The sequence below is a fragment of the Phoxinus phoxinus genome, assembly GCF_949152265.1.
Source record: "Phoxinus phoxinus genome assembly, chromosome: 15".
NCBI lineage: Eukaryota > Metazoa > Chordata > Actinopteri > Cypriniformes > Leuciscidae > Phoxinus > Phoxinus phoxinus.
The window spans coordinates 73448-85634 of NC_136890.1; the positions used below are offsets into that span (position 1 = coordinate 73448).

The 12187-nt window shown below is 50.7% G+C and overlaps 2 protein-coding genes across 2 annotated transcripts in view; one reads left to right on the forward strand and one right to left on the reverse strand.

Annotated features, from left to right (window-relative positions):
* The window catches only part of LOC307011999 (uncharacterized protein), a 44780-nt gene that overhangs the window by 17914 nt on the left and 14679 nt on the right, over positions 1-12187 (forward strand). Inside the window, exon 3 of the mRNA XM_079638156.1 lies at positions 4633-4841. Coding sequence (XP_079494282.1) covers positions 4633-4841 — 209 coding nt within the window. The remainder of the gene's footprint in view (positions 1-4632; positions 4842-12187) is intronic.
* LOC307011998 (uncharacterized protein) lies at positions 5745-7062 on the reverse strand. The gene is made up of 3 exons (XM_079638155.1): positions 6814-7062; positions 6490-6675; positions 5745-6179 (listed from the first exon to the last, which is right to left on the reverse strand). Exons 1-3 carry the CDS (start codon positions 7031-7033, stop codon positions 5875-5877), a joined length of 711 nt encoding a protein of 236 aa, XP_079494281.1. The 5' UTR covers positions 7034-7062; the 3' UTR covers positions 5745-5874.

Genomic DNA, 12187 nt, shown 5'->3' on the forward strand with positions numbered 1-12187 from the left:
ATTTTGTAAATTATCCCAAACAGGTAATATGCATTTACGTGACGAAGGCATAGCTAGCTAGCAAACTGTCGGCTGTAGTAACTAACACTAATGACAGTAACTCGCGATTGAGCGGGCGAATTACTGATGCTAACGCACTCTAGTTATTATAGGGTTGGGAGAGGGGCCATGATCAGTGACGCCAGTGCATCATCGAGCCATGATGTCAGGCCCGCCCACAAAATCCTTAAAAAAAAACAAAACAAAAAAAAAACCTGAGACCCGTCTCTCTAGCCCTGTTTACATGCACACTTTTGTGCTACTCTAATTGAGATCGTTCTGATTGACGGATTCCGGTTGACTGTTTACATGGGATGTTATCTAAACCGATCTGGTGTTTACATGTGCTGACTCTTTCAATCGGAATCACTTAATCGTCGCGCTAGCGTTAGGCATTAGCCGCATTTCCACTAACGGGCCAGTGCGAGCCAGGGCTTTAAACGGGCCGTGCCAAGCTAACAGCCTCGGGCCAGTGCGAGCCAGGGCTTTAAACGGGCCGTGCCAAGCTAACAGCCTCGGGCCAGTGCGAGCCAGGGCTTTAAACGGGCCGTGTCGGGCTAACAGCCTCGGGCCAGTGCGAGCCAGGGCTTTAAACGGGCCGTGCCGGGCTAATAGCCTCGGGCCAGTGCGAGCCAGGGCTTTAAATGGGCCGTGCCGGGCTAATAGCCTCGGGCCAGTGCGAGCCAGGGCTTTAAATGGGCCGTGCCGGGCTAATAGCCTCGGGCCAGTGTGAGCCAGGGCTTTAAACGGGCCGTGCCGGGCTAATAGCCTCGGGCCAGTGCGAGCCAGGGCTTTAAACGGGCCGTGCCAAGCTAACAGCCTCGGGCCAGTGCGAGCCAGGGCTTTAAACGGGCCGTGCCGGGCTAATAGCCTCGGGCCAGTGCGAGCCAGGGCTTTAAATGGGCCGTGCCGGGCTAATAGCCTCGGGCCAGTGCGAGTCAGGGCTTTAAACGGGCCGTGCCGGGCTAATAGCCTCGGGCCAGTGCGAGCCAGGGCTTTAAATGGGCCGTGCCGGGCTAATAGCCTCGGGCCAGTGCGAGTCAGGGCTTTAAACGGGCCGTGCCGGGCTAATAGCCTCGGGCCAGTGCGAGCCAGGGCTTTAAACGGGCCGTGCCGGGCTAATAGCCTCGGGCCAGTGCGAGCCAGGGGTTTAAATGGGCCGTGCCGGGCTAATAGCCTCGGGCCAGTGCGAGCCAGGGCTTTAAATGGGCCGTGCCGGGCTAATAGCCTCGGGCCAGTGTGAGCCAGGGCTTTAAATGGGCCGTGCCGGGCTAATAGCCTCGGGCCAGTGTGAGCCAGGGCTTTAAATGGGCCGTGCCGGGCTAATAGCCTCGGGCCAGTGCGAGCCAGGGCTTTAAATGGGCCGTGCCGGGCTAATAGCCTCGGGCCAGTGCGAGCCAGGGCTTTAAACGGGCCGTGCCGGGCTAATAGCCTCGGGCCAGTGCGAGCCAGGGCTTTAAATGGGCCGTGCCGGGCTAATAGCCTCGGGCCAGTGTGAGCCAGGGCTTTAAATGGGCCGTGCCGGGCTAATAGCCTCGGGCCAGTGTGAGCCAGGGCTTTAAATGGGCCGTGCCGGGCTAATAGCCTCGGGCCAGTGCGAGCCAGGGCTTTAAACGGGCCGTGCCGGGCTAATAGCCTCGGGCCAGTGCGAGCCAGGGCTTTAAATGGGCCGTGCCGGGCTAATAGCCTCGGGCCAGTGCGAGCCAGGGCTTTAAATGGGCCGTGCCGGGCTAATAGCCTCGGGCCAGTGTGAGCCAGGGCTTTAAATGGGCCGTGCCGGGCTAATAGCCTCGGGCCAGTGCGAGCCAGGGCTTTAAATGGGCCGTGCCGGGCTAATAGCCTCGGGCCAGTGTGAGCCAGGGCTTTAAATGGGCCGTGCCGGGCTAATAGCCTCGGGCCAGTGTGAGCCAGGGCTTTAAATGGGCCGTGCCGGGCTAATAGCCTCGGGCCAGTGCGAGCCAGGGCTTTAAACGGGCCGTGCCGGGCTAATAGCCTCGGGCCAGTGCGAGCCAGGGCTTTAAACGGGCCGTGCCGGGCTAATAGCCTCGGGCCAGTGCGAGCCAGGGCTTTAATCGGGCCGTGCCGGGCTAATAGCCTCGGGCCAGTGCGAGCCAGGGCTTTAAACGGGCCGTGCCGGGCTAATAGCCTCGGGCCAGTGCGAGCCAGGGCTTTAAACGGGCCGTGCCGGGCTAATAGCCTCGGGCCAGTGCGAGCCAGGGCTTTAAACGGGCCGTGCCGGGCTAATAGCCTCGGGCCAGTGCGAGCCAGGGCTTTAAATGGGCCGTGCCGGGCTAATAGCCTCGGGCCAGTGTGAGCCAGGGCTTTAAATGGGCCGTGCCGGGCTAATAGCCTCGGGCCAGTGCGAGCCAGGGCTTTAAACGGGCCGTGCCGGGCTAATAGCCTCGGGCCAGTGCGAGCCAGGGCTTTAAATGGGCCGTGCCGGGCTAATAGCCTCGGGCCAGTGCGAGCCAGGGCTTTAAACGGGCCGTGCCGGGCTAATAGCCTCGGGCCAGTGCGAGCCAGGGCTTTAAACGGGCCGTGCCGGGCTAATAGCCTCGGGCCAGTGCGAGCCAGGGCTTTAAACGGGCCGTGCCGGGCTAATAGCCTCGGGCCAGTAGCACCGGTCCCAAAATCTGCTGCGTTTCCACTGTCGGGCCAGAAGCTCCACAGCGCTTCACTAAAACACGCTGTAACATGCCTCTCTGGAACAAAGTCACACAAACCCAACAAATGGTAGTTTAAACTTAGGATTATGATAGCCTTTATGATTTGTCGGATTTCTTCAAGCGTTCATATTTACCATGTTTACTATGGTAATGGTTAGCATGCATAGTCTTTTACATCGGGTATATATGTTGATAAAATTATCAGAAAGAAATCCCTGGAAACAGCGTGATCTCATTTTTTTTGTTTTGTTTTTCGTTTGCTGGCATTTTTGTTGTTTAATTGAATATTTAAAACCCAGGAATCGATTTTTACCACAGGTTTACAAAAAAAAGTGATACATTAATCATAATTAATTCATTTGTGTAAAAAATTCACATTAGTCACACAGAAAAGTGGTTTACCGGTTTATCGTCTATTTAAAAAAAGAAAGAAAATAGTTACAGGACATATTTATATCACATTTAGAAAGAATGAAAATTTCTACAAATATGCCACCGCCAGTACGAGTCCGCTTTAGCACCTCTCGACTGCCAGCAGGCTACAGTTATATTCAGTCAGAGAAACAGAGGAAGCTCCCGAAAAAAAAGTTGCTTTATTTTATGATAGATAAAGAGACGAGAAATATGCCACTGACAGATAAAATAAAAACAAGATTATGATAGCCTTCATGATTTGTCTGATTTCTTTAAGCGTTCATATTTAATGTTACCATGTTTACTATAGCGTGCATAGTCTCTTGCATCAGGTATAAATATTTCTCCCTTGTACGGTGATCAGAATCCACATCGGATCACAAACAGAGGGCATTCAAACATGAAAATGAGTTTTGAGGTAAATTATCTTTAAATTAAAAAGTCTTTAAAGCTGATTTTAGCTGACAGAATTATCCAGCGCAAAACCTGGCATGCACAGAAAGACGTACACTCAAAGTAGTCGGATCAGCTCGTTTACATGGTGTAGTTTTTCGTTTGATCGGTTCCTGAAAAGGTTTATTCCACCATCTCAATCCGACTGAAATTTCAATCGGTTTGTGCATTTTCATTCCGATTGAGGTGTTGACATTTTCATTCTGTAATTACATTCGGTTTTTATTTTTACTTTTATTATGAGAGCCAGTAATAGCATCTGCAAACGGTACACTTTAATCAAATAATTAATTGCTTTCAATGGGGCTGGGCTATATTTTTTTGAAGTGAACTAATTCGTTTTTTGCAGTCGAGCTTCATGTCAAACCATTTTCTGTTCATTTCTGGGACTGTTCGATTAACAGATGAAACTCCAGTAACTGCGTCTGTAATATGCTGCCAAGCTTCCTTTTTTTAGGACCTGATACGCCTATGTACGCTTGAAAATAAAATGTGGCGTTTTGAATGAACTTCTGATAATAAAATATTATCTGATAAATTTTTCTTTTTCATTCGCTTTTGAGAAGACATGTTGAAATCCTTTGTTTGGTGTCATAATATGATGCCCATATATAGTTGTCAGTCGGATTTAATGGGCGGGATTTATGGTAATTGAGAATGAGCGTGCACGCGCGTCCCATTTATGACTGATTGGAATTCATTAACACACACACACATTTCACTATCACATCTGATGTTTACGAAATATTTGTGAATCAGGAGAAGATTTTTCGGGAAGGTCTCTTTACGCGCAGATCACTCACATATTTACTCGTATATTTACGAATGTTTCATTAAAAAGACCCATTGTTTTTTTGATAACGAGTCAGAGCCTATCAGAACCAACACTGCTTTGGTTATTTGATATACTTGTTGGTAAAAGTTACCATAGAATACCAGTGTAGAGTGCTTATACAGGGTAATACATAGCTATTAATTAATAACTGTTAGTAACCTGAATTTGAATCTAGGCAAAAATCTGTTTAGATAACAATCTTATGATAATTTCTCCTTTTCTTAGCTTCAGGTTTTTCAGGACTATGGAGGAGCGTTTTTTACAACGTCCAAATTTTGCATTGAGGTACCAGAGGCATCATAGAGGTCAGTGGACCAGCCTACAGATGAGCCGTAGGTCCAGAGCCTCTTCTCCTCCCAGACAGCGGTTCAGTAAAGGCCTGGACAAGAGTTCCTTCACAGCACTCAGACAACACATCAAACCCGGCACCACAGGTTAGCTGCATTGTGTGTATCTGTTTGTTGCAACTTTTGGTTCAACTGATTTTTATATACAGTGCATAAATTTTTCTTTGGATCCATCTTAAAACTAGGAGGTAGTGATATAGCCTTCTCCATTCAAAGGTCTAGCCTCTAATTACAAGTAAATCACAGGTGGAATGTGTGTAAGGCTGGACCACAAGTCAGGAATTAACGGGGACTTGGGCCAAAAGTGCCTATGCACAATACAATTAAATCTAGCAAATATTTGTGAAAATCACCCTGACTACTCATTCAGATCAGACAATATATTGATTTAAAATTTGTAAGACATGTCTTGTGTAACAAAGCTTTATGCGAGTAGTCGTAACCCAGCCCATGAATATTGAGTGTTTCACACCTGAGAGAGACAAAGAGCCTCATAATGGCCCTATTAGGAGCTTTCAGGGCCTATGAGGAATCTTGCACAAAGAATGAGGAGATTTAAAAAAGAATGGCTTTTTGATTGTTTGTATTTATTTACAACACAACATAATCCAAAGATACACAACAAATGACAAAAAAGCACATTATTTAACACACTGAACTAAAGACATTTACATTTATTAATTTAGCTGACGCTTTTATCAAAAGCGACTTACAAATGAGAGCAATAGAAGCAATTAAACTAACAGTAGGACAACAGTGTGTGAGTGCTATGACCCTTTGCAGTACAATCTAACGCAGGTTTTTTGTTGTTTTTTTTATATTTTTTTTATATAAAGTTAAAATAGAGGAGAAAGAGTTAGTGTTACTTGATCAAGTGCTGTCTTCAGCAGTTTCTTAAAGATGGCTACAGACTCTGCAGCTCTGGCTGAGTTAGGCAGATCATTCCACCAGCAGGGACCAGTCATGGTAAAGGTCCGAGAGAGAGATTTTGTGCCTCTTTGAAATGGCACCACAAGACGCCGTTCGCTTGCAGAGCGCAAGTTTATGGATGGCACATAAGTCTGAAGTAATGAGTTCAGGTACAAGGGAGCAGTGCCAGTGGGTGTTCTGTAGGCAAACGTCAGTGACTTGAATTTGATGCGAGCGGCAACTGGCAACCAGTGCAATTCTTTGAGGAGAGGAGTGACGTGTGCTCTCTTCGGCTCGTTGAAGACCACTCTAGCTGCAGCTTCTGGATCAGTTGCAGAGGTTTGACAGTGCAAGCTGGGAGATCAGCCAGGAGAGCATTACAATAGTCCAGTCTGGATAGAACAAGCGCCTGAACAAGGAGTTGTGTAGCTCTGATAGGAAGGGCCTGATCCTTCTGATGTTGTACAAGGAAAATCTGCATGACCGGGCAGTGCCCGCGGAGTGGAGCGGGCTGGCCTGGAGGAAAGGGGGCAGAAGTTGTCCAAGCAGGATGTTAAAGTGGAGAAAAGAGTATCAGTGGCATTGTTAGTATCTAGTGCTGAGAGCTGGTCTGGTGGAGGAAGTGTGGATGAGACCAAAGAGGATAGACGAGAGGGTGAGAGAGAGCGTAGATTACGCCGAAAGGTGACCTGTGGAGGAGTGCGTGTTGTGTTCTGAGGCAGGTTGAGATTGAGAGTGAGGAGGAAGTGATCTGAGGTGTGCAGTGGAGTGACCAGTGTATGGTCAGTGAAGCAGTAGCGTGTGTAAATAAGGTCTAGTTTGTTACCTGATTTGTGAGTAGCCGCAGTCGATACTCGTTTGAGGTCGAATGAGGCAAGCAGAGTGTGGAAATCAGCAGCTTGAGGTTTGTCAAGGTGGATGTTGAAGTCTCCAAGAACTATGAGAGGAGTGCCATCCTCGGGGAAGGATGAGAGTAGGACATCGAGCTCCTCTAAGAAACTGCCAAGCTGACCTGGGGGACGATATACAACTACACAATGGATTTTAATAGGACTAGTGATGGTAATAGAATGTGTTTCAAATGAGCTGTTGTTACACATAGGTGGCAAATTATTACATTTCCAATCGTTTGAGATGAGAAGACCAGTACCTCCACCCCTTCCAGTCAGACGAGGGGTGTGTGAGAAAGTGAAGTTAGTGGAGAGTGCAGCTGGTGTGGCTGTGTCCTCTGGTCTGATCCAGGTCTCAGTCAGGGCCACAAGGCTGAGACCTAAATGACTAGAAATAGATGTAATGAAATCAGCTTTATTTACTGCAGATTGGCAATTCCAGAGACCAATAGGAAAAGAAAAAATGGTACTAGAAGACATTGGAAGGGTACGCAGGTTGTTAGGATTGGAATGCCTCTGACGTGTGGCATTGGATTTACGCATGTTAGTTATAGTAGGGATTAGAAGTCACATGGTGTAAGAGCTCACACATAGAAAGACCAGTTAAAAGTTGATTAGAAAAGAGAGGAAACGATAAAACAAATAACGAGAAATTGCTACTCAAGTTCCTATCCGGTGTCCTTGCTCGGTGGAGTCGCACAGGTAGAGTCGTTGGTCTTTACACTCTTCGGTCTTCACACGATGAGGACTTCTCACCGCCGCGACTGCTGCCGCGGAGCACTAAACCTATTTATACACGCCTAATACCTGATTGTTGAATACAGCTGGCCACGCCCCACTGTTTATCCATGCGAAACTCCGAAGTCACGACACAAACAAAGGCCACGTGCGCTTGCGTTTTACCAGAGTAAAACACAGTAAACAACACAAAGTTTCCTAGCAACAAAGAACCGCGCTAAAATCGACTGAGAAAAGTAAACACTCACACACTGATGTTCTCTCTTGCTGTTCGACTGCTTCTTCTGACAACTTCTATTGACTAGCTGGTTTAAATGCTTAACTGGCTTATGGCCACGCCCCACTGTCTCCTAATGATATCTCCTAATGGTAGCATGTACAGAGTGAACAGCAGCGGTCCTAGTACTGAGCCTTGTGGTACGGCAAAAGCAAACAAAACATAAAGCATAACAGAGGAGGACACGCGGGAGAGAGAAACCCCCTCTCTCTCTCTCCCCAAGGCAGGAAGCAGGAAGCCCTTATCAGGAAGATACTCGAAGCACAGGTGTCCTCCATTCGCGCTCAAGTTTACCGCCCCGCCCCACTGAAACACAAGGACAGCAAAGACATGTATGCAGGCCGTCACACCATACTAAACTTGTGATTGATAAGACATCTCGTCATTTACTGCTACAAATTGATAACGGTCAGATAAGTATGATTTAAACCAGGGGTAGGCAACCTAAGGCACGCGTGCCAACACTGACACGCTGAGGGTTAATCGCTGGCACGCGAGCAAAAGTGAGAGAGATGTATGCATTTCATTCGGATAGAGTACCGGCTCGTACCTGCATACAGATCTACATTTTGAGGAAATCATTCATCATAGTAACACAGCTTGTTATATTAAGGTAGGAGTTATACATACTATTAAAGTGTTAGAATTAGAGCGTGCAGGTCTGACGAACCATTGGTGCGACCACTGCGCATCACGTGCACACAACTGACTGACAGCTTATGCTGCGTTCAAAGGCAGATTTGAGATCGGGTTAGGCCTTGGTTAGGCCGGGCAAACCCTAATTGACTAATTTTGCATGATCAAGTTGCGTTATTTTAACAAGCAGTTTAATCATAGCCAGCTTAAAGGTTTTTGGTACGTATCCTAGAGACAAAGACGAATGAATGATATTAAGAAGAGGATCTATGACATCTGGAAGCATCTCTTTCAGCAGCTTAGTCGGTATAGGGTCTAACATACATGTTGTCGATTTAGATGATTTAACAAGTTTACAAAATTCTTCCTCTCCTATAGCAATGAATGAATCAAATTTTTCCTCAGGGAGACTACAATGCACTTCCTGATGCGATACTGTATTAGACGGTTGCATAGTTATAATTTTGTCCCTGATATTATCGATCTTATAAGTGAAGAAGTTCATAAAGTCATTACCATGACCATGAAGGGGAACAGGAACAGGGGATGACAACTTAACCGGCGGCCGTGGCGAAGCAGACAGTCCATCGGGCGGCCAGGGCGAGGACGACAGTCCATCTGGAGGCCAGGGCGGAGACGACAGTCCATCTGGCGGCCAGGGCGGAGACGACAGTCCATCTGGCGGCCAGGGCGGAGACGACAGTCCATCTGGCGGCCAGGGCGGAGACGACAGTCCATCTGGCGGCCAGGGCGGAGACGACAGTCCATCTGGCGGCCAGGGCGGAGACGACAGTCCATCTGGCGGCCAGGGCGGAGACGACAGTCCATCTGGCGGCCAGGGCGGAGACGACAGTCCATCTGGCGGCCAGGGCGGAGACGACAGTCCATCTGGCGGCCAGGGCAGTGAAGACCCCTCGGGCGGCCAGGGCGGTGAAGACCCCTCGGGCGGCCACGGCGGTGAAGACCCCTCGGGCAGCCACGGCGGTGAAGACCCCTCGGGCGGCCACGGCGGTGAAGACCCCTCGGGCGGCCACGGCGGTGAAGACCAAGGCGGGACAGGGACAGACCCTGGCTCGGGAACAGTCACAGACACCACCGGCTCAGGAACTGCAACAGACACCACCGGCTCAGGAACTGCAACAGACACCACCGGCTCAGGAACTGCAACAGACACCACCGGCTCAGGAACTGCAACAGACACCACCGGCTCAGGAACTGCAACAGACACCACCGGCTCAGGAACTGCAACAGACACCACCGGCTCAGGAACTGCAACAGACACCACCGGCTCAGGAACTGCAACAGACACCACCAGCTCAGGAACTGCAACAGACACCACCGGCTCAGGAACTGCAACAGACACCACCGGCTCAGGAACTGCAACAGCCACCGATACCACCGGCTCAGGGACTGCAACAGACACCACCGGCTCAGGAACTGCAACAGACACCACCGGCTCAGGAACAGTCACGGACACCGGCTCAGGAACAGTCACGGACACCGGCTCAGGAACAGTCACGGACACCGGCTCAGGAACAGTCACGGACACCGGCTCAGGAACAGTCACGGACACCGGCTCAGGAACAGTCACGGACACCGGCTCAGGAACAGTCACGGACACCGGCTCAGGAACAGTCACGGACACCGGCTCAGGAACAGTCACGGACACCGGCTGAAGCACAGTGTCCGGGGTTCCAACCAGACTGGAGGCTGCCATCTTGGTGGTGTGTGCAGCCCAGGCACGTAGGACAGCAACCATGTAAAAGGTGAAGACTGCCCTCTTGGCCGTGGCAGGACTGACGGGAACAGCCTCCGGCACAGGAACCGTCTCTGCATCGGCAGACGTGACGTGGACAGTCTCTGGAACGGCAGACGTGACGTGGACAGTCTCTGGAACGGCAGACGTGACGTGGACAGTCTCTGGAACGGCAGACGTGACGTGGACAGTCTCTGGAACGGCAGACGTGACGTGAAGCTCAGGCTCGGCAGGGGTGCTGTGTCTCCTCCAAGCACGCAGTACTGCTACTGCATAAAAAAGGAAGACCGCCTTCTTAGCCGTGGCAGGACTGATGGTGGGCGGCTCCGAGACAATCTCAGGGATGACAGCGGGCTGCTCGGAGGGGACGGCCTCCGGGACGAAAGCGGGCTGGTCGGAGGGGACGGCCTCCGGGACGACAGCGGGCAGCTCGGAGGGGACGGCCTCCGGGACGACAGCGGGCTGCTCAGAGGGGACGTCCTCCGGGACGACAGCGGGCTGCTCAGAGGGGACGTCCTCCGGGACGACAGCGGGCTGCTCAGAGGGGACGTCCTCCGGGACGACAGCGGGCTGCTCAGAGGGGACGTCCTCCGGGACGACAGCGGGCTGCTCAGAGGGGACGTCCTCCGGGACGACAGCGGGCTGCTCAGAGGGGACGTCCTCCGGGACGACAGCGGGCTGCTCAGAGGGGACGTCCTCCGGGACGACAGCGGGCTGCTCAGAGGGGACGTCCTCCGGGACGACAGCGGGCTGCTCAGAGGGGACATTCTCCTGGACGACAGCGGGCTGCTCAGAGGGGACGTCCTCCGGGACGACAGCGGGCTGCTCAGAGGGGAAGTCCTCCGGGACGACAGCGGGCTGCTCAGAGGGGACGGCCTCCGGGCCATTGGGGAGGCAGGAAGTCTTCCTCCTCCGCCGTTTTCGATGGCGAGATGCAGGCTCTGGGCTGGAAACCACTGGTCCAGAGTCGAAGAGTGGCCGAAGCGGGGAATGGTATCGGGGTCCATCTCGACCACCTCCTCCCATGCGGCCTCCACGGGTTCCACGAAACCTGGCCAGACGGGTTCCCTCAAAAGAACCTCTCTGGGAAATGGTGTTGGCTGACCAGGCCTCTGTGGAACCAGCGGAAAAGGGCTCAGTGGAAGCGACCGCCATGGTCTCCTCAGTCGTCCCAGCCCACAGCGCGAAGCATTCGAACAGCGTCATCCGAAGTTCTGACTCCCCAGATGACGGTTCTCGCCTCTGCGGTCTCTTCTCCCTCTTCATAGCGGGGGGAAGGATACGGGAACCCATACTGCTGGATCCTTTAGTGACGGAGTCCTTCTGTCACGAACACACACAGGAAAAGGTAGATCCAAGCGCAGTATTTATTAGGGGTAATCCGTACTCACAAAACAGTCCAGGCAAGGGTCATAATCCATAAAGGCAATCCGAAGACACAAGACAAGAACAAGGTACAGGCAACAACAGGAACGGAAGTGTGGGGACATTAACAAGGACTCCATGACACATACTAAAACAGACAGGGTTATATACACAGGGAAATGACAATGCTAATGGGGAATTGGCTGAGTGCAATGATTAGTGACAAGGGACAGCTGAGTGTAATGAGAAGACAAGGATCGTGGGAAATGTAGTTCAATAGTGTGATGGACACCGTGGGGAAGGAGGACATCTAGTGGTGACCCAAGGAACATAAACCAGACACTGTGACAATCGAGCTCTCCTTCCATGAAATCCGAAACACCTCTAGTTTTGTTTTCTTCCAGTTGCGCTCCATTTTTCTGGCTGCTCTCTTAAGGGCCTGAGTGTGTGTGTGTGTGTGTGTGTGTGTGAGTGTGCTCGTTGTGCCACGGCGCTGGACTATGTTCTTTAATCTTCTTTAAGCGCAGCGGAGCAACTGTGTCTAAAGTGCTGGAAAAGAGAGAGTTAAAAGTTTCTGTTGCAATATCAAGTTCTTCTAAGCTATCCGGGATGCTGAGATGATGAAACTGATCAGGAAGATTATTGATAAAGCAATCTTTAGTGGCAGATGTGATCGGTCTAACATATTTATAACACGGAGTCGGCTTTGCAGCCTTGGCTAAATGTAATTTACACGAGACTAGATAGTGATCTGAGATGTCATCGCTCTGCTGCAGTATTTCAACGGCATCAACATCTATTCCATGTGATAGTATTAGATCTAGAGTATGATTACGGCAATGAGTCGGTCCTGACACGTGTT